The sequence below is a fragment of the Oncorhynchus gorbuscha genome, linkage group LG01 (genome assembly GCF_021184085.1).
Source record: "Oncorhynchus gorbuscha isolate QuinsamMale2020 ecotype Even-year linkage group LG01, OgorEven_v1.0, whole genome shotgun sequence".
NCBI lineage: Eukaryota > Metazoa > Chordata > Actinopteri > Salmoniformes > Salmonidae > Oncorhynchus > Oncorhynchus gorbuscha.
This window is the reverse complement of record NC_060173.1, coordinates 45,507,361-45,530,280: the sequence shown is the minus strand read 5'-3', so window position 1 is coordinate 45,530,280 and position 22,920 is coordinate 45,507,361. Positions and strand designations below refer to the sequence as shown.

The following is a 22,920-nucleotide window of genomic DNA, read 5'->3' as shown; positions in this document are numbered from 1 at the left end:
GCGACTAAAGCCTCAACTTCTTATGAAGTATGACGCTACAAGCTTGGCACACCTGTTTTTGGGGAGTTTCTCCCATTCTTCTCTGCAGATCCTCTCAAGCTCTGTCAGGTTGGATGGAGAGCTTCGCTGCACAGCTATTTTCAGGTCTCTCCAGAGATGTTGGATCGGGTTCAAGTCCGGGCTCTGTCTGGGCCACTCAACAACATTCAGAGACTCGTCCTGAAGCCACTCCTGCATTGTCTTTGCTTTGTGCTTAAGTTCGATGTCCTGATGGAAGGTGAACCTTCACCCCAGTCTGAGGTCCTGAGCGCTCTGGGGCAGGTTTTCATCAAGAATCTCTCTGTACTTTGCTCCGTTCAGCTTTCCCTTGATCCTGACTAGTCTCCCAGTCCCTGTCGCTGAAAACTACCCCACAGCATGATGCTACCACCACCACGCTTCACCATTGGGATTGTGCCAGGTTTCTTCCATACGTGACACTTGGCATTCAGGCCAAAGAGTTCAATCTTGGTTTCATCAGACCAGAGAACATTGTTTCTCATGGTCTGAGTCCTGTAGGTGCCTTTTGGCAAACTCCAAGCGAGCTGTCATGTGCCTTTTACTGAGGAGTGGTTTCCATCTGGCCACTCTACCATAAAGGCCTTATTGGTGGAGTGCTGCAGAGATGGTTGTCCTTCTGGAAGGTTCTCCCATCTCCAAAGAGGAACTCTAGAGGTCTTTCAGAGTGACCATTGGGTTCTTGGTCACCTCCCTGACCAAGGCCTTTCTCCCCCGATTGCTCAGTTTGGCCGTGTGGCCAGCTCTAGGAAGAGTCTTGGTGGTTCCAAACTTCTTCCATTTAAGAATGATGGAGGCCACTGTGTTCAATGCTGCAGACATGTTTTTCCCCAGATCGGTGCCTCAACAGAATCCGGTCTCGGAGCTTTGTTTTCGCTCTGACATGCACTGTCAACTGTTGGACCTTCTATAGACAGATGTGTGCCTTTCCAAATCATGTCCAATCAATTACATTTACCACAGGTGGACTCAAATCAAGATGTAGACACATCTCAAGGATGATCAATGGAAACAAGACACACCGGAGCTCAATTTCGGGAGGTCTGAATACTTATGTAAATAACATGTAACGCAACAAAATGTGGATAAAGTGAAGTGGAATACTTTCCGGATGCACTGTGCACCTTGCAAGCCTAGTAGCTGACACAACCTTTCACAGAGGCTGCAGGTGTGTCAGTCTCCAGCAGCCCAACACCATGAGGTTACCCACGGCACTAACGGCAGACAGATCTCGACAGTAATCTCCCTTTCCACTTCTCTGTCTCTTTCGCTTTCTCTCTCTGTCTCCTTCCCTTTATTTCTCTTGCCACCCCTTCTTCTCTCCATATGACAAACAAGCACAGAACAAACCAAGCACTGCAGTCCAGACAAACACCTGACCCCCATCCATGTAGAACAGCATACCAGCCAACACCCCAGCTCAAGTGTGAACAAAAACAACACCATTTTATACAACAAAGACTGCAACCAAACAGCACTACCACATACTGAAACTCTCAGATGTCAAAACACACACCCCTCCCCCGACCTCCCGCAATCCCTCCCTTCCCAGCTGCATCCATCATCCATCCCTGGCATGGCTAGGGTGCAGTAGTAGTTCCCACTAACCACAGATCTAATGTCAGATTATCTGTTCACCGCACTAATCATAAGCAGTAAGGATGAAAGAAATGATCTGACCCAGAATCAGTTGATTGTAACGTCGACCTCCCACCCGCCATGCCTCGAGTGCAATCTTACACAACAGTCCTCGTCAAAATCTGCCTGCTGCTTAAAACGAAACGTGTCAGAGACAGAGCAGCGTTACACTCGCAGCTTTGCTCCTGCCCCACTTCTTCCATCCATCCATCCCTCCCTCCACCCCCCCTCTATCTATCCCCCCAATCCTAATTCAAACAGAAGAAGAGTCAGCTCAACTCATTATTGGCTAACACCTTTCAGCTCAACCAAACTGAGCGAGTGTGCGAGCGTGTGTGCACGTGTACATACATGCGTGTACCTGTGTGTGCGGTGCCTCGGGTCCAGATGGCACTGTAAAAATACAGCACTGATACCCCAAACACAGCGATATAGTGATTTGACACAGATATCAAGATAAAGCATTTCCACTTGCTCTCAGGTGAGATGAAATAGAACACAGAGGAATAATGAACAAGCCTATTGCTGATGCACTTTAAATAATCTCCCCTCTTATGCAAATACATTAGCCAATACAAACCTCACATATTAGCCATAATACACATGTAAATTGTATGTGGCAAGTATATTAGCATAGATACTCATTCTGTATTGTATGTCTCTGATAAAGCAGTTAGGGATAATATAAGCCTTTTTATATATCAACTCGTATTAAATGCCACTACTCATATATCCCAGACACCGATGGGCCTAAACCATAGGCATTGAGGGCTTTCTTAGGCCAAAACATTCTGTATGCCTTCTCATACTGTATATCAGCGCTGACATGCTTGAATATAGGCTATTCACATATGTTGGTATTGATACTGCTCATATGTGTTGGCATTGCTACTACTCATATGTTGGCATTGATACTATTCATATGTTTGCATTGATACTACTCATATGTTGGCATTGATACAACTCATATGTGTTGGCATTGCTACTACTCATATGTTGGCATTGATACTACTCATATGTTGCCATTGATACTACTCATATGTTGGCATTGATACTATTCATATGTGTTGGCATTGCTACTACTCATATGTTGGCATTGATACTATTCATATGTGTTGGCATTGCTACTACTCATATGTTGGCATTGATACTATTCATATGTGTTGGCATTGCTACTACTCATATGTTGGCATTGATACTATTCATATGTGTTGACATTGCTACTACTCATATGTTGGCATTGATACTATTCATATGTGTTGACATTGCTACTACTCATATGTTGGCATTGATACTATTCATATGTGTTGGCATTGCTACTACTCATATGTTGGCATTGATACTATTCATATGTGTTGGCATTGCTACTACTCATATGTTGGCATTGATACTATTCATATGTGTTGGCATTGCTACTACTCATACGTTGGTATTGATACTACTCATATGTTGGCATTGATACTACCCATATGTATTGGTATTGATACTACTCATATGTTGGTATTGATACTACTCATATGTTGGCATTGATACTACTCATATGTTGGCATTGATACTACTCATATGTTGGCATTGATACTACTCATATGTTGGCATTGATACTACTCATATGATGGCATTGATACTACTCATATGTGTTAGCATTGCTACTACTCCTATGTGTTGGCATTGATACTACTCCATGTGTTAGCATTGATACTACTCTCATGTGTTGGTATAGATACTACTCATATATGTTGGCATTGCTACTACTCATATATGTTGGCATTGCTACTACTCCTATGTGTTAGCGTTGATACTACTCCCATGTGTTGGTATCGATACTACTCATACGTTGGCATTGATACTACTTATATGTGTTGGTATTGATACTACTCATATGTATTGGTATTGATACTACTCATATGTTGGCATTGATTCTACTCATATGCTGGTGTTGATACTACTCATATGTTGGTATTGATACTACTCATATGTTGGTATTGATACTACTCATATGTTGGCATTGATACTACTCAGATACGTTGGCATTGATACTACTCAGATACGTTGGTATTGATACTACTCCCATGTGTTGGTATTGATACTACTCCCATGTGTTGGTATTGATACTACTCATACGTTGGCATTGATACTACTCATATGTGTTGGTATTGATACTACTCATATGTTGGTATTGATACTACTCATACATTAGTATTGATACTACTCATACGTTGGCATTGATACTACTCATATGTGTTGGTATTGATACTACTCATATGTGTTGGTATTGATACTACTCATATGTTGGTATTGATACTACTCGTATGTTGGTATTGATACTACTCCCATGTATTGGTATTGATACTACTCATACATTAGTATTGATACTACTCATACATTAGTATTGATACTACTCATACATTAGTATTGATACTACTCATATGTGTTGGTATTGATACTACTCATACGTTGGCATTGATACTACTCATATTTGTTGGTATTGATACTACTCATATGTTGGTATTGATACTACTCATATGTTGGTATTGATACTACTCCCATGTATTGGTATTGATACTACTCATATGTTGGTATTGATACTACTCATACGTTGGTATTGATACTACTCATACGTTAGTATTGATACTACTCATACATTAGTATTGATACTACTCATACATTAGTATTGATACTACTCATACGTTGGTATTGATACTACTCATATGTGTTGGTATTGATACTACTCATACGTTGGTATTGATACTACTCATATGTTGGTATTGATACTACTCATACGTTGGTATTGATACTACTCATATGTTGGTATTGATACTACTCATACGTTAGTATTGATACTACTCATACATTAGTATTGATACTACTCATACATTAGTATTGATACTACTCATAAGTTGGCATTGATACTACTCATATGTGTTGGTATTGATACTACTCATACGTTGGTATTGATACTACTCATACGTTGGTATTGATACTACTCATATGTGTTGGTATTGATACTATTCATATGTGTTGGTATTGATACTACTCATACGTTGGTATTGATACTACTCATATGTTGGTATACTCATATGTTGGTATTGGTACTACTCATATGTGTTGGCATTGATACTACTCATATGTTGGTATTGATACTACTCATATGTTGGTATTGATACTACTCATATGTTGGTATTGATACTACTCATATGTTGGTATTGATACTACTCATACGTTGGTATTGATACTACTCATATGTGTTGGTATTGGTACTACTCATATGTTAGTATTGATACTACTCATATGTTAGTATTGATACTACTCATATGTTAGTATTGATACTACTCACGTGAAACCATGATAACATATTCATGACAACCATTTCCAGCTAATCTTTGATGTTCTCATCATCATCATCCTCTGCTGTCCAGATACAATCCCACCCACTTGCTCATTAGCTGTAATGTATTCATAGTGCAGATGTCCAATAGAGGTATTAGACATGAGGGCTGTGACAATACCGGTATCACAAGATTTCTTCCACGTGAAAAATTCAAACAAAGCCGAACAATCTCTTTGGTCCTTTATTAAAAAACTGTAGGTAAACATAGTGTGTGCTACAGCTTGGAAAATAAACAAATGAGACTCTGGATGACAACATATTGGTGTTTTTTTCCAACATTAGGGCTGTTTTCCTAAACAAGTTTCCTTGCCATGATATTAACAAATATTGCGATACTGGTATCATCCCGGTCCTATTAGACGTGCACGCATTAATGGTATCCCAGGCCATCCAGCCATAATATATTGTCTATCCTGTCGATCCTGAGGCGGGATTACCAGACAAGTCACTTTGCCCCTCCAGGGTCTAGAGGTATTCTGTGTGTGTGTACCCAGACATCATCTTCACTCTACCAGGGTCTGTCTGTCTATCAATAGCCGTCTGTGTCTGTGTCTGCACAATCACTCCTATCTACTTTTTCCCAGTGTCCAGTTGGAGTCTTACTTCTCTCTCTATCACCAACACAACTCCCATTCACTGCCAAATCACCAAATCCTCTATATCTGTGCCCATTCACTCCTGTCAGTCTGCGTGCCCACTCCACAGCAGATGAGTGTGTATATGTGTGTGTGTGTGCCAGTCTGAGGAATGGCGCTGCAGAGCCCTCTTGGCGGCCGGGCCGTGTCGACTCTGTCCGTTCACACTTGGCATGGCATCAGTGATGACGGAGTCAGATGCCTGGCCTCACCTCATGGCTCACCCCTCACCGCTCACTGCACGCATATTCTAGATTTATATCATGTTGTGTTCTGGACATATCTTCCGTCCTGTGTTTTAGTCCGGAACCAGACCCATTTCGGCATGCTTTGATGGGATGTGTAATATCATGTTGTTTTGGTTAGTTTGATGTTTGATGTTGGTTTGTGATGTTGTAATGTGTTGATTTGACATCTTGGTTTGATGTTGTGATGTCTGTTGGTTTGTCATGTTGGTTTGTGATGTTGTAATGTGATGTTGTAATGTGTTGATTTGACATCTTGGTTTGTGTTGGTTTGATGTTGTGATGTCTGTTGGTTTGTGATGTTGGTTTGTGATGTTGTAATGTGTTGATTTGACATCTTGGTTTGTGTTGGTTTGATGTTGTGATGTCTGTTGGTTTGTCATGTTGGTTTGTGATGTTGTAATGTGTTGATTTGACATCTTGGTTTGTGTTGGTTTGACGTTGTGATGTCTGTTGGTTTGTGATGTTGTAATGTGTTGATTTGACATCTTGGTTTGTGTTGGTTTGATGTTGTGATGTCTGTTGGTTTGTGATGTTGCGTTGCAATGTGTTGGTTTAATGTTGTGATGTCTGTTGGTTTGTGATGTTGTTTTGCAATGTGTTGGTTTAATGTTGCAATGTGTTGGTTTAATGTTGCGATGTGTTGGTTTAATGTTGCGATGTGTTGGTTTAATGTTGCGATGTGTTGGTTTAATGTTGCGATGTGTTGGTTTAATGTTGCGATGTGTTGGTTTAATGTTGCGATGTGTTGGTTTAATGTTGCGATGTGTTGGTTTAATGTTGCGATGTGTTGGTTTAATGTTGCGATGTGTTGGTTTAATGTTGCGATGTGTTGGTTTAATGTTGTGATGTGTTGGTTTGATGTTGTGATGTGTTGGTTTGTGATGTTGCGTTGCAATGTGTTGGTTTAATGTTGTGATGTCTGTTGGTTTAATGTTGTGATGTCTGTTGGTTTAATGTTGCGATGTGTTGGTTTAATGTTGCGATGTGTTGGTTTAATGTTGCGATGTGTTGGTTTAATGTTGCGATGTGTTGGTTTAATGTTGCGATGTGTTGGTTTAATGTTGCGATGTGTTGGTTTAATGTTGCGATGTGTTGGTTTAATGTTGCGATGTGTTGGTTTAATGTTGCGATGTGTTGGTTTAATGTTGCGATGTGTTGGTTTAATGTTGCGATGTGTTGGTTTAATGTTGCGATGTGTTGGTTTAATGTTGCGATGTGTTGGTTTAATGTTGCGATGTGTTGGTTTGATGTTGTGATGTGTTGGTTTGTGATGTTGCGTTGCAATGTGTTGGTTTAATGTTGTGATGTCTGTTGGTTTGTGATGTTGCGTTGCAATGTGTTGGTTTAATGTTGAGATGTCTGTTGGTTTGTGATGTTGCGTTGCAATGTGTTGGTTTAATGTTGAGATGTGTTGGTTTAATGTTGCGATGTGTTGGTTTAATGTTGCGATGTGTTGGTTTAATGTTGCGATGTGTTGGTTTAATGTTGCGATGTGTTGGTTTAATGTTGCGATGTGTTGGTTTGATGTTGTGATGTGTTGGTTTGTGATGTTGCGTTGCAATGTGTTGGTTTAATGTTGTGATGTCTGTTGGTTTGTGATGTTGCGGTCCTGTGTAGCTCAGTTGGTAGAGCATGGCGCTTGTAACGCCAGGGTAGTGGGTTCGATCCCCGGCACCACCCATACGTAGAATGTATGCACACATGACTGTAAGTCGCTTTGGATAAAAGCGTCTGCTAAATGGCATATATTATGTTGCGTTGCAATGTGTTGGTTTAATGTTGTGATGTCTGTTGGTTTGTGATGTTGCGTTGCAATGTGTTGGTTTAATGTTGTGATGTCTGTTGGTTTGTGATGTTGCGTTGCAATGTGTTGGTTTAATGTTGTGATGTGTTGGTTTCATTTACAGTTGCTCTGTTGTGTTGGGATATCTCTTCTTCGCTTGTGATGTTGGTTGCAACTTTGTGTTCTAGTCTATTGGTTTGTTGTAGCGTATCCGTTTATGTCATGGTTGTGTGATTGCTGTGCAGTGAGATTGTGTTGTTAGGCTAAAATATATAGTACGCAATCGTTCTTACAACATTACAAACTCTCTGGTCATCAGGGGAACTGCAATTGTTTTTGGATGTTTGTCTCTCTCTCTCTATCGTTCTCTACGTGTTTTGAGGTGTGCTGCTGGGTGACTGACGTCCGATTGTTTTGTCCTGCTGAGATGGGCTGGTGGCTGTGCTATTGTTGACATCTTGACAGGCACTCTGCTGTGTAGCAGGCAGACAGACAGACAGACAGACAGACAGACAGACAGACAGACAGACAGACAGACAGACAGACAGACAGACAGACAGACAGACAGACAGACAGACAGACAGACAGACAGACAGAGACAGACAGACAGAGACAGACAGACAGACAGACAGACAGACAGACAGACAGACAGACAGACAGACAGACAGACAGACAGACAGACAGACAGACAGACAGACAGACAGACAGACAGACAGACAGACAGACAGACAGACAGACAGACAGACAGACAGACAGACAGACAGACAGACAGACAGACAGACAGACAGACAGACAGACAGACAGACAGAGACAGACAGACAGACAGACAGACAGACAGACAGACAGACAGACAGACAGACAGACAGACAGACAGACAGACAGACAGACAGACAGACAGACAGACAGACAGACAGACAGACAGACAGACAGACAGACAGACAGACAGACAGACAGACAGACAGACAGACAGACAGACAGACAGACAGACAGACAGACAGACAGACAGACAGACAGACAGACAGACAGACAGACAGACAGACAGACAGACTTTGACAGGGTGGCTGGTGTCGTCCGACTGGCTGCGTGAAAAGCTACAGCCTCATGCAGCAGTGGACTACTGTGCCTTTTTTCCTCCTCTGCATGTCAGCACACTGCACCCTCTACAAACAACGGTGGACGACAACTGGCTCGGGTTGGACAGATAGACGGATGGATGAGGAGACAGACGGGATAGAGAGGGAGAGGAAAGGAGGGTGGGAGGGAAGGGGAAGAGGGGGAGGATATGGGGTGATTCTGGAGGAGGAGAAGACGGAATGACAGTCGTCCAGACAGAATGCATGGCATAGACACAGACAAACAGAGAGACAGACAGGCAGACGGACAGACAGGCAGACAGACGGAGGGAGGGGTGGGGGGTGGGGAAGGCGTTGAGACATGTTACCTTTCGGGGGACGAGGATTTCTCAGAGTTCACGGACATGAGCGGTGCCTGTTAGCCGCTCGCTCGCCGAGGGACGACAGAGACGGCAAGGAACGACAAAACGGGCTCTCTGTTTCCTCTGCTTCGTCCTCTCTCCTTTCGTTCTGTGCTGTGTGTCTGTGTAAAGGGGGGGGGCTGCCTCCCCTCCTCCTCCTCCTCTCTCACGCTCTCTTTCCCTCTTGCTCAGAGGAAAAGAAAGGATGGAGGACAACGCTCCAAGAAAGAGGAAAAGGAAAAAAAAGCAGATGTGGGCTGGCTAAGCAGAAATCTTGCTGCCTGTCAAGCGAGACGAGCAATGTCAGACACCCCTCCTCAGACCCCTCTTCCTTCCTCCCTTCCTTCCTTTACCTCTCACTTTCGCTTTTTCAGAGGCTGCTGTTTTTTCAATCTCCTTCCTGCCGTCCTCGGTCTTCCTTGCTTGGTTCTTAAATGGGTGATGAAATGAACACACAAGCTCCCAGTCTCAATCCGGTGTGTCTGTCTCTCTCCTCCTCCTTGTCTCGGTCTCTCTCTCTTTCTCAGTCTCTCTCTGTCTCTCTTTGTGTCTCTCTCTCTCTGTGTAACAGCAATAGCTGGCTCTAGCAGGCCTTCTGCAGCTCTGCACAACAACAGAGCCCAGAGCGAGCTGGAACAAACCACTGCCTCACAGAGAGAGGGGGTTGGGAGGGCTGGGACCGACCGGAAAACGAAACCACTTCTCCTTGAGGCCATCTCTCCTCCCCCTCTCCCAGTGTGGTCCGGCCCTCCCTCCTTCCCTCTCTCCCTCCCTCCATCCCCCCTGCCTTATTACGACATCCTGTATCTCGGGGCAACGCCGCACAGATGACTCCCCCCCCTCTCCATCTTCCATCCTTCTCTTCTCCCCGTCCTCGTCTCTCTCTTTTTCTTTCAATTAATTTCCAGCACTGTCTTTTCTGCCTCTACGGTTGTAATGTGTGCTTGTGTTCTCTTTTCTTTCTACATTCCCTCCACTCTCTCCAGCAGATGGGTCTATTTCTCCATGAGTGAACAACACATAGAGAGGTAGCCAGAGGGTGTGTCATGATGGGGGGGCCTCTCTCTACTGTCCTCCCCCCATCTCTCTCTCTTCCTCTCTCTTTCCTCAATTTGACCTAAATATCAGTGTGTATGTGTGTCTGTCTGTGTGGTGGTGGGGGGATTCTGAGGTTGCTGTTACCGACTAATCAACCTCCGCTTGGATTGGAATTGCGCGGGTAAGAGTCTGTACTGTCTGTACAAACGCACACCCACGGCACGCACTGACGCTGCTGAATGCATTCCATGCCCAATGTATTCAAGCTTTAGGAAAACATTTGGGTCAGGCAGAACCATTGCATAATGCACATGTACTTTACAGCACATGAAACATAGGCTGCAGAGAAAGGACATAGGCGTTCCAGAGATACAGCGTTTCTAGCATTAGCACAGGAGCTAGGATAGCGTTCTGTGGTGGTCGGATGACTTCATGGGAAAATACACATGTGATCCATATCTGGGGGCTCTGTGAGTGTGGGATTAAACAAGCTCAGATAAGAAACAAACACACACACACACACACACACACACACACACACACACACACACACACACACACACACACACACACACACACACACACACACACACACACACACACACACACACACACACACACACACACACACACACACACACACACACACACACACACACACCTCTCCATAAATCGGCAAACAGAATACAACACATGTATAACACAGCACAGTCTAAATCACAAGGAGTACATGAAGCACACAAGAGAGTGACCCGTCCAATTGTTCTCATTCTCTGTGGCTGTGGGCCAATGGGGGATGGGGAGGTACCACTAGTCTAGGTCACCATGCCCCCGGATAGCTGAGCATCGCACTGTATTACTAGTAGAGCCTGGGGAGCCTGGGGAACCCCCCCCCCCCTAAACAATCCTGATGTCATAATTCCATAGAGGAGGCTAGGAACTGAGACTAAAGACCTGTCACCCATTTTAAAGACTGCCTCCTAACACATCAGTCACGTAAACACATTCCCACTTCAGTAAAGTATGTGCACATGCACAGATCTGGGATGTCCTTTCTGCATGTCTTTCAGAGGGACTGAAGCTCTAGGTGGTGCTGTGGTGAAAAGCGGGGACGAGAAAAAGAAGGATGAGGACCAGTCTCTTGGCTATAAGAGAGGGGGAGCTGAGAGGACATCAGTCTCACTCGCAGTGGTATTTTGGGAGCCAGTATTGAGGCTGCCGGGAGCTATCTTTAAACGGCCTACTTCTCTCACTGACTGGTGGTACAGAGAGAGGGAGAGCGAGCGAGAGATAGAGAGAGCGAGATGGGGATAGAGAGAGATGGGGATAAGTAGAGAGAGATGGGGATAGAGAGAGATGGGGATAAGTAGAGACACAGAGAGTAAAATTGGAAACAAACAAAAAAGTATTTCCACAGGGCCGTGGGGTGAGACAGGGATGCAGCTTAAGCCCCACCCTCTTCACTAGAACAGTCTGCAGCACCCGGCCTCACCCTACACATCTGAAGTCAAATGTCTACTGTTTGTTGATGATCTGGGGCTTCTGTCCCCAACCAATGGTGGCCTACAAGAGCACATAGATCTTCTGCACAGATTCTGTCAGATCCTGGGCCCTGACAGTAAATCTCAAAGACAAAAAAATGGTGTCTAAGAAAGGTCCCGTTGCCAGGACCACAAATATAAAATTCCATATTTACATGGTTGCCCTAGAGCACACAAAAAACTATACATACATCGGCCTAAACATCAGAGCCACAGGCAACTTCCACAAAGCTGTGAACGATCTGAGAGACAAGGCAAGAAGGGCCTTATATGACATCAAAAGGAACATGAAATTAGACATAATCAATTAGGATCTGGCAAAAATACATATCAGTTATAGAACCCATTGCCCTTCATGGTTGTGAGGTCTGGGGTCCACTCACCAACCAAGAATTCACAAAATAGGACAAACAACAAAATTGAGAATTCTGCAAAAATATCCTCTGTGTACATAATTTTTTTAAAGTCATGCATGCAGAGCAGAATTATCACAATCTGTTAAAATCTAGAACCACCTGAAAGGAAGCAATTCCCAAATCTTCCATAACAAAGCCATCACCTACAGAGAGATGAACCTGGAGAAGAGTCCCCTAAGCAAGCTGGTCCTGTGGCTCTGTTCACAAATAGACCCAACAGAACCTGAGGACAGCAACACAATTAGACCCAACCAAATCATGAGGAAACAAAAAGAGAATTACTTGACACATTGGAAAGGACTAGTAATTGTTAGGTAATTATATTTTTGTTTTCTCATGATTTGGTTGGGTCTAATTGTGTTGCTGTCGTCGGGCTCTGTGGCCATCCGAATGCTATTTGTCCCTAAACAGAGAGTACACAGTGGCAGAATACCTGACCACAGTGACTGACCCAAACTTAAGGAAAGCTTTGACTATGTACAGACTCAGTGAGCATAGCCTTGCTATTGAGAAAGACTGCCGTAGGCGGACCTGGCTCTCAAGAGAAGACAGACCATGTGCAGACTGCCCACAAAATGAGGTGGAAACTGAGCTGCATTTCCTAACCTCCTGCCAGATGTATGACCATATTAGCGACACATATGTCCCGCAGATTACACAGACCCACAAAAGAATTCGGGAAAAAGAAAGCACTTTTGGATAAACTCCCATATCTACTGGGTGAATTACCAGTGTGCCATCACAGCAGCAAGATGTGTGACCTGTTGCCACAAGAAAAGGGCAACCAGTGAAGAACAAACACAATTGTAAATACAACCTATATGTATGTGCATTTATTTGCCCTTTTGTACATGAATTATTTGCACATAATATGACATTAGAAATGTCTTTACTCTTTTGGAACTTTAGTGTAATGTTAATTGTTCTTTTTTATTGTTTAATATCTACTTCACTTGCTTTGGCAGTGTTAACATATGTTTCCCATGCCAATAAAGCCCTTAAATTGAAATTGCAAGCACATACTGTGGGCATGCAGGCAAACAAACAGGACTGTGTCCAAGTGCATAACATCACCAACAACTCCTCCTTTTAAAAGAGAACTTGAGCAGATCTGGGGATCTGTAATTGACTACATTCCCTAGGAAACCCTACATGCCTTACTACCAGCTGATGTCTGGCGGGGTGTATGTTAGCATGATTAGACAGGTTGATTGACAGACTGAAGACAGCCCAGGTCTGGCCTAGAGTGGGTCAATTAGAACTCCATATAGAGGCGCCTTCACATCCATGTACTCCTAACAAACAACATGCCTTTCACTCACACACCAACACTGCTTAATCGTTACCGCCACTCCAAAACAAGATGATTTACATATCTCCCCGGGAGAGTCTTTTTGTTGTTGAACGACTGTGAGAAAGTCACTTCTGGTGGCTTAAAATAAAGAAAGTCATTGTACTCTAACATTGCATGAAAAGCAAATGATGTTGACACCATCTGAAATATACTGACGTACGCCACTGCACTGTAGGGTGATGATGAGGAGCAAGCGGTGGCTGTGTGCTCGTGGCTCTCTGCGATTTGAGCAATGAAGCCCCTTTTTCTACTTCCCCAGAGTCAGATGAACTCGTGGACACCATGTTTGTGTCTCTGCGTGCAGTTTGAAGTTGCGAAACTAGTGAAACGACCTTCAGCTTCCTTCAAATTGCACGCAGAGACATAAAAATGGTCACCAGACGTGACCTTCTCACATTCATTCCACAGAAATACTCTCACGGGGGCCATACATTCGGATCCCCCACCCCCCGGAGCAGAGGGCAACCACCAGCCCTCCCCCAACCTTTGCCACCACTGTTAGAAAAAAAAATCCTAGGGGAAACAATGCACACACACACACACACACACACACACACACACACACACACACACACACACACACACACACACACACACACACACACACTGCTAAACCTGGGTGTTATCGACAAAAATCCATATTGCCATAAATTGTCTGAACTGATGCGATAACGATAGATTGAACGGTAACTTCATAACATGAATGTGCACCACAGTTGTTTTGACTATTATTCTTTAATCGTCTCCTACCACTAGTTTGACGGCCAGCAGCATACCACCCTGCATGCCACTCCTGAAGCTAAGCAGGGTTGGTCCTGGTCAGACCCTAGATGGGAGACCAGATAATATTGAAGGGCCTGTAGGAGGCACTCTTTCCTCTGGTCAATTTAAAAAAAATATTATCCCAATGCCCCAGCACCATGACCGGGGGACATTGCCCTGTGTAGGGTCCCGTCTTTCAGATGGCCCATTAAATGAGTTTCCTGACTCTCTGTGGTCACTAAAGATGCCATGGCCCTACTTGTAAGAGTAGGGGTGTTAACCCTGGTGTCCTGGCATGAATCCCAATCTGACTCTCATCATGGCGACCTAATCATCCCCAACTTCCAATGGACTCATTCTTCCCCTGTAATTATTCCCCAGGTCGTTGCTGTAAAAGAGCATGCGTTCTCAGTCAACTTACCGGGTAGAAAAATGATTGTAGCCATCAGTTGGAAACCCATTTAAATTGTATTTTTTTGCCGGTATATGATCAACAATCACTGACATCAGCGAATGTATTTCATTTCAAACTTGACATTTCTCTAGTATAGGCTACTTATCTTAATGAAAGATATCAACTAAATGCTATGAGGATAGTTAATGATATCAACTAGATATTTTCTGTTATTAGTCCAGCTCTACACAGTGCTGCTGTCCGCAGTGTGTTTCCTAGTGTAATGAGGCACAGTAAGCAGATAGAGAGCCACACACACACACACACACACACACTGAGTAGATCTTCCTAGTTCCTTAACACTGTTGAATGCGCCTGGTTTCCCCAGAGACAGGACAGGTAAGCAGCTGGCACTTTATCAACTTACTGTGCCTCATTACACTAGGAAACACACTAAGGACAGCAGTACTGTGTGTGTGTGCCTATGCCCAAATCCCAGCACCGGGCACACACACGCGCACAAACACACACACAAAGCAGGTGGGGAGGGCCGGGGACAGTGTGCAGTCTCATTAGCTAAGTGGTGTATGTTGATGGACGAAGGACGGCCTTTGACCTCTCCCACCACTCACTCTGACCTCTGTGATTTGATTAGATTTTTATTGTTGGACATAAAAGACTGTAAAAAAAAACACCAGCAAATCAGCTGCACATGGTTTTAATTTTGGAAATATGTTTTAAGAGATGTGTAATTCATATTGGAATCGATCCAGAGTTGGGATATCTAACATTTAGCATTTTTTTTAACCCGCAACCTGAATGACCACCAGGGTTGGAAAGATTTAGACATGAGATTACCTTAAACATACAAACTGGAACAACCATTTCAGTAACGGGTGAAATAAGTCAAAGTAACAGATTGCCATAGTTTCTATTTTTTTTGTAAAAATATTTTGGAGTTGCATAAGATTAATTAATGTATTCATGTACATTCAAAAACATAGATATTGAAACAAACCATTCAAAAAAAAGAACCTGCAATAGAGCATGCTGGGAAATATGACAATGATGGGTGTGGTGTTGGTTCAACTCTGGTTGATCGAAGGACCCCCCCCTTTGAGCCAATGCGCAGTCATTTTGACTCAAACATTCTTACAGTCTAATAAATACATTTCATATATGCTATCGGTAAAATAATCATTCGGTTGTGTTTATGAAGGTCTTGGGTATCATCAGAATACAACAAAAAATTATTTTTTCAAATAACACAATAGCATTTTCAAAGCTCCAAAAAGTCACTTTGAAAAATCAACACTGGCCACTTTGCTCTGCGCTATTAAAGGGACAAATCTACAGGCTTCCATAGCGTAGCTCCCTCATCAAGAACCCCACCCTTCACTCAAAGGTCCTTTATCGGACAAGAGTTCTCCAAAAAAAACTTAAGAGCTGAGGAATAACCATTTAAGAACCTTGATGTTTTTCTCCATTGTATGTCATGGCTTGCTATAAGGCACAGCAGCTATGCCCTATTTAGCTATGACTGAGTATCGTGGTTATTATACAAACAATGCACAACAACAAGCAAATTATATGTTTGTTTTGGACTAGTAGAACTAGAAATGAGGAAGCCCTGCACAAAGCCTCTGTTCCCAACCAACAGCATAGTTACTGGATCTCACTGGATGATGGGATAGAGCTCTCTGGTGTTCACTGAGAGAACTGCACTCTGCCTGTGCCTTAAATGGAAAACAATTTTATTTTTTACCAAATAGAAACTGTTTAAGCTGCGATACAAGGCACAGGGTAGAAATAAAAACAGAAATGGGTTAGGGAAACAGGCTAAATCAGAAAGACTTCCATAATGTACCAGGCAGAACAACCTGGTCTCAGAGCATTTTGTATTATTCTGTACGTAAATCCGAAGCACTCCATTTGATATGGCAGGACAACCTGGTCTCAGAGCATTTTGTATTATTTTGTACATAAATACATAAATTGCTAAACTATGATATGTTAAGAATTTTGGCTAGGTGGCTATCGCTAACTAGCTAACATTCCCTAGGTAAGGGTTTAGGGTTAAGTTTAGGGTTAAGTTGAGGAGTTAGGTTGAAGGGTTAAGGTTAGGGGAAGGGTTAGCTAAAAGGGTTAAGGTTACAGTTAGGAGAGGGGTTAGCTAACATTATAAGTAGTTACAACGTAGCTAAAAAGTAGTAAGTAGTTGAAAAGTTGGTAATTAGCTAAAATGCTAAAGTTGTCAGTGATGAGATTTGAACTCGCAACCTTTGGGTTGATAGACGTTTGCGTTATACACCCACCCACCACTCTACTTAAGTAACCATCTGTCTCATGTAACCATACAAACGTAACATATCATACTAACTTCGAGAGTTGCAGATTTACATTTACTGTGTTACGTTTGGTCTATGAGATCAGGTGATGCAAGTGCATACAACAGCACTGCCACAAGCTGCATGGGGCACAGCACACAACAACGAGAAGTCTGTGTTCCAACTAACATTAATGCCCCAGCCAAAGGAAGTAGGCAAGCTTTCCATCTGTCGTATTCATATAACCAGCTGTGACCAATGTGCCCTCGTTAAATAAGGGAATAATGAAATGAGCCTAACTGGCAAGTCAGAAGAGTGTGACATTAACCAGGTTTCCATCCAACCTTTTTTTATGTGAGTAAAGTACATGTCGGATAAAACATTTCACGACAGTACACTTCGCAAATGTCGACACAACAAAATACACTTGACAAGGTAAAATGAATCATAGGAGAAACGGTGGTGAAACGCCTTTATGCTCAAATATTGATATAATAACTATCATGTCAAAGTAAACTTGAAGTCATGTTATAATATGTTGTGTGGTCCTCCCTCTACGTCTCAGGAAAGCATGCAGTGTATTAGGCTACAGATGAAATAAGTTATGATGAACTTCACAGGGTGGTGAAAGTGCACGGTGATGAGCTTGATGCTCCTTTCCATTAAATATCAAGGGTCTTATTCTGGTGACATAATAATTGATGCTTGGCTGCCTTTTGTCAAATAAAAATAATCTTGCTCTTTTGTCCCTATTACATCTTATTATATAATTTAGTAGGCTACACCCGCAATGTATCTGATACTTTGAACTGTTGGCTGGAGCGAACATGCAAGACCAGAGTAGGCACATTCGCTATCTAACGCAATTTAAAAAATATATAAAACCATCAGTAGAGTTGAAGGATGGAAACCCATATAAATTGCAAAAGTTGTTTTTGCTGGTATATGGGAATTTAACAGCAAAAATGATTGTAATATGTAATCTCGCACAGCCTTTAATCTTAAAGTCCATTTGATGGGCGAGCTAGTGTTCGGTGGGAGTGAGAGCTGAGCTAGCAAACAGTGTAACAAAAGTATCATTTCAGATTCTACAAATACTCCAATAGCTTCTGTATTTCAGGAATCACTTTAACAAGTACCCCTTCTTGCACTGTTAAATTATTTACCCATTTAAAGCAATTTGTTTTTGGAGGAAAACTTTTTGGAATGACCTCAATGGGCTTGTCCGAAGTGTCGGACTTGACAACAGTTGCTATCCATTGGAGCGCTACGACTGGTTGCCCAAACTTCTAGGGCAGGGCTTAGCGAAGGGTCAATTGTAAGGAAACCAGCTGCAAAACGATTATGTATTTTGCTCAAGATTTGGGAATATAGCTGAACTAACATACAATGTTGCCTTCCAAAGGCAAACTTGAATTTGTAATTTGACTAAACAAGTTTTTATACATTCAGCTCACTGTGAACTCAACAAATCAAATCAAAATGTATTTGGCACATGCGCCGAATACAAAAGGTGTGGTAGACCTTACAGGGAAATGCTTACTTACGAACCCTTAACCAACAATTCAATTTTAACATTCACACATTAGCTCAATTTCTTTCCCACCTAACTCATAGAATAATGATGATTAACATCGGTTTTGTTGGCTTTTTTTACGGCGCTAATTGTGGATGTTTTATGTATACAGACTTGCCTGCGTCATTCTGGCTGGAAGGGTATGTTTGGGGCAGCTCATCTCACCATGCGTGTGTGTGTGTGTGTGTGTGTGTGTGTGTGTGTGTGTGTGTGTGTGTGTGTGTGTGTGTGTGTGTGTGTGTGTGTGTGTGTGTGTGTGTGTGTGTGTGTGTGGCTGAGAAGGCTCAGCCAGAACCACTGACGGAATAGAGATTACAGTGTGTTTACAATGGCAACGGAGCTGCCACTGTAAACACACTGAAGAGGGGGTGTTTATGGTGTGAACCATCTGCGTGGCTGTACACACACACACACACACACACACACACACACACACACACACACACACACACACACACACACACACACACACACACACACACACACACACACACACACACACCTCTGGATTAGCGCTGATAGATATTGAGATGAATAAACCTCCTTCCCCAGTCTGGTTAGGTTCCAATCACACAGTAGGCAGGCCTAATGTTTAATTCACTACAATAGCCTTAGTAATACACATGGACTAAAGTATGTGGACACTGTTCATTGAACATCTCATTCCAAAATCATGGGCATTAAAATGGAGCTGGTCCACCCTTTGCTGCTATAACAGCCTCCACGCTTCTGGGAAGGCTTTCCACTAGAACACTGTTGGAACATTGCTGCGGGGACTTGTTTCAATTCAGCCACAAGAGCATAAGTGAGGTCGGGCACTGATCTTGGGCGATTAGGCCTGGCTCGCAGTCGGCGTTCCAATTCATCCCAAAAGTGTTCGATGGGGTTGAGGTCTGGGCTCTGTACAGGCCAGTCAAGTTCTTCCACACCTACTTCGACATACCATTTCTGTATGAACCTCACTTCAGGCACGGGGGCATTGTCATGCTGAAACAGGAAAGAGCCTTCCCCTAACTGTTTCCAAAAAGTTGGAAGCACAGAATCATCTAGAATGTCATTGTATGCTGTAGCGTTAATATTTCTCTTCAATGGAACTAAGGGGCCAAGACCGAACCATAAAAACAGCCCCAGACCATTATTTATCCACCAAACTTTACAGTTGGTACTATGCATTCGGGCAGGTTGCGTTTTCCTGGCATCCGCCAAACCTAGATTTGTCTGTCGGACTGCCAGATGGTGAAGCGTTTTCACTGCTCCAGAGTCCAATAGTGGCGAGCTTTACACCACTCCAGCCAACGCTTGGCAATGCGCATGGTGATCTTAGGCTTGTGTGCGGCTGCTTGGCCATGGAAACCTATTTCATGAAGCTCCAGACAAACAGTTATTGTGCTGACGTTCCAAACTGCCTCTGGAAGCAACTCGGTAGTGAGTGTTGCAAATGAGGACAGACGATTTTTATGGTCCACCCGTTTCAGCCCTCTGCAGTTCCATTCTGTGAGTTTGTGTGGCCTACCACTTTGCGGCTAAGCCGTTGTTGCTCTTAGACATTTCCACTTCACAATAACAGCACTTACAATTGACTGGGGTAGCTCTAGCAGGGCAGATATTTGACAAACTGACTTGTTGGAAGTCACTGAGCTCTTCAGTAAGGCCATTCTACTGCCAATATTTGTCTTTAGAAATTGCATAGCTGTGTCCTCAATTTCATACACCTGTCAGCAACGGGTGTGGCTGAAATAGCCAAATCCACTAATTTGAAGGGGTATCCACATACTTTTGTATATATAGTATATCAATACTAACTAGCTGCTATATCATTGATAATACACCATGATTGTGTGATGCGATTATTATAATCAGGTTATTTGAGCCAAATAGAGGAGAGACACACCCATTAATAGTATTATTGGCAGGTAGGCTTAGCTGCTGGTTAATCCCTGAATGAAATAAGAACACACACACACACACATGCATGCACGTGTGTACATGATAACATTATTAGTGGAGGGCCTCCCGAGTGGCGCATCATTTTAAGGCACTGTATTTCAATTGTAAATGAGAACTTGTTCTCAACTTGCCTACCTGGTTATATAAAGGTGAAAAAAAATGCAGTCACTACAGACCCGGGTTCGATCCCAGGCTGTGTCACAACCGGCTGTGACCGGGAGACACATAAGGTGGCACACAATTGGCCCAGCTTGGTCCGGGTTAGGGGAGGTTTTGGCCAGCCAGGATTTCATTGTCCCATTGTGCTCTAGCGACTCCTTGTGGCGGGCCAGGCGCCTGCAAGCTGACCTCGGACACCAGCATTACGCAGTTTCCTCTGACACATTGGTGCGGCTGGCTTCCGGGTTAAGCAAGCAGTGCGGCTTGGCTGGGTCATATTTTGGAGGACACATGGCTCTCGACTTTCACCTCTCCCGAGTCCGTAGGGGAGTTGCAGCGATGGGACAAGACTGTAACTACCATTTGGGGAGAAAAATGGGTAAAAAGTACAAAACCCCCCCCAAGTATTTGTGGAGGGGAGAGTGAGCCCACTGACAGGTCAGATATGGCCATCCAGGACTACACTTAACATAACACTTCCCTCACTATGCCTGGGTAGTTGGCAGACGCCTTGGTTTTGATCACACAGTGTATGAGGCACAACATCTGTTGTTCTTTCTCTCACACACAAGCCTTCGGCATTTTCTATTTCCAGCTCTTCTCAGAATATCAGAAACTCATGATCAGATTTGGGGCTTCACTTTTAAAAGGGAGGAGGATAAATTGAGAAGATTGGAAGATAAAATATACCTATATTAAACCATTTAAGAGGGAGAAAACAACTGTGGTATGGGGAGTGATACAGTCGGGGACCTGGTCAACTAAATGAACACAATTATCATACCCCCTTTCCACATTTTACAACAGACTCACACTGCTTCACCTTTAATCAATTACCAGCAGGGGGCAGCCAAGAGAGGCTTTTTAGATTATTTGCCCTCACTGGCACTGCGATCCTCCATGAGTGAATATGAACACAGAATGAAATGCTCTAATGCCTCGCTTTTGCCTCGATGGTCTGGCCTACCTGGCCCTGGCTGGAACTGGACTGCAGCTCATAGATGTTTTGAGAGACACACAGGCAGATCAAATGTAGGTTAAACCTCCAGTACAACATCTTATTCACCCATGCATGATGGTACTTGTGTCTCATCGCAATAGTTTTCCAGTGCCGGAGTCCTGTCTGGTATTAGCATGAACAAAAACACAGCATATGAAAACATTTCTCAAAACCCACCACCAAATTCTGAGGAGAACATCATGCCAGTCCTAATCAGTAGGCCTTAATATGGATTAAATGGATAGGGTAGATTTAGTTCAACCAAATCAAACTTTACATTTACATTTACATTTAAGTCATTTAGCAGACGCTCTTATCCAGAGCGACTTACAAATTGGTGCAATCACCTTATGACATCCAGTGGGACAGTCACTTAACAATAGTGCATCTAAAACTTAGGGGGGGTGGGGTGAGAGGGATTACTTAACCTATCCTAGGTATTCCTTAAAGAGGTGGGGTTTCAGGTGTCTCCGGAAGGTGGTGATTGACTCCGCTGTCCTGGCGTCGTGAGGGAGTTTGTTCCACCATTGGGGGCCAGGGCAGCAAACAGTTTTGACTGGGCTGAGCGGGAGCTGTACTTCCTCAGTGGTAGGGAGGCGAGCAGGCCAGAGGTGGATGAACGCAGTGCCCTTGTTTGGGTGTAGGGCCTGATCAGAGCCTGGAGGTACTGAGGTGCCGTTCCCCTCACAGCTTAGGCAAGCACCATGGTCTTGTAGCGGATGCGAGCTTCAACTGGAAGCCAGTGGAGAGAACGGAGGAGCGGGGTGACGTGAGAGAACTTGGGAAGGTTGAACACCAGACGGGCTGCGGCGTTCTGGATGAGTTGAAGGGGTTTAATGGCACAGGCAGGGAGCCCAGCCAACAGCGAGTTGCAGTAATCCAGACGGGAGATGACAAGTGCCTGGATTAGGACCTGCGCCGCTTCCTGTGTGAGGCAGGGTCGTACTCTGCGGATGTTGTAGAGCATGAACCTACAGGAACGGGCCACCGCCTTGATGTTAGTTGAGAACGACAGGGTGTTGTCCAGGATCACGCCAAGGTTCTTGGCGCTCTGGGAGGAGGACACAATGGAGTTGTCAACCGTGATGGCGAGATCATGGAACGGGCAGTCCTTCCCCGGGAGGAAGAGCAGCTCCGTCTTGCCGAGGTTCAGCTTGAGGTGGTGATCCGTCATCCACACTGA

At 43.7% G+C, this 22,920-nt stretch overlaps 1 protein-coding gene across 4 annotated transcripts in view; it reads right to left on the bottom strand.

The window, feature by feature from the left end:
- LOC124038429 (SRSF protein kinase 2-like) overlaps positions 1-22,920 on the bottom strand; it is a 79,078-nt gene that overhangs the window by 45,209 nt on the left and 10,949 nt on the right. Inside the window, exon 1 of one of the 4 annotated variants that reach the window (XM_046354325.1) lies at positions 9,191-9,848. The exons of the other annotated variants lie outside the window; for them this stretch is intronic. Coding sequence (XP_046210281.1) covers positions 9,191-9,228 — 38 coding nt within the window. The 5' untranslated portion in view covers positions 9,229-9,848. Of the gene's footprint in view, positions 1-9,190; positions 9,849-22,920 lie in introns of those variants that run through there. 4 annotated transcript variants of the gene reach the window in all.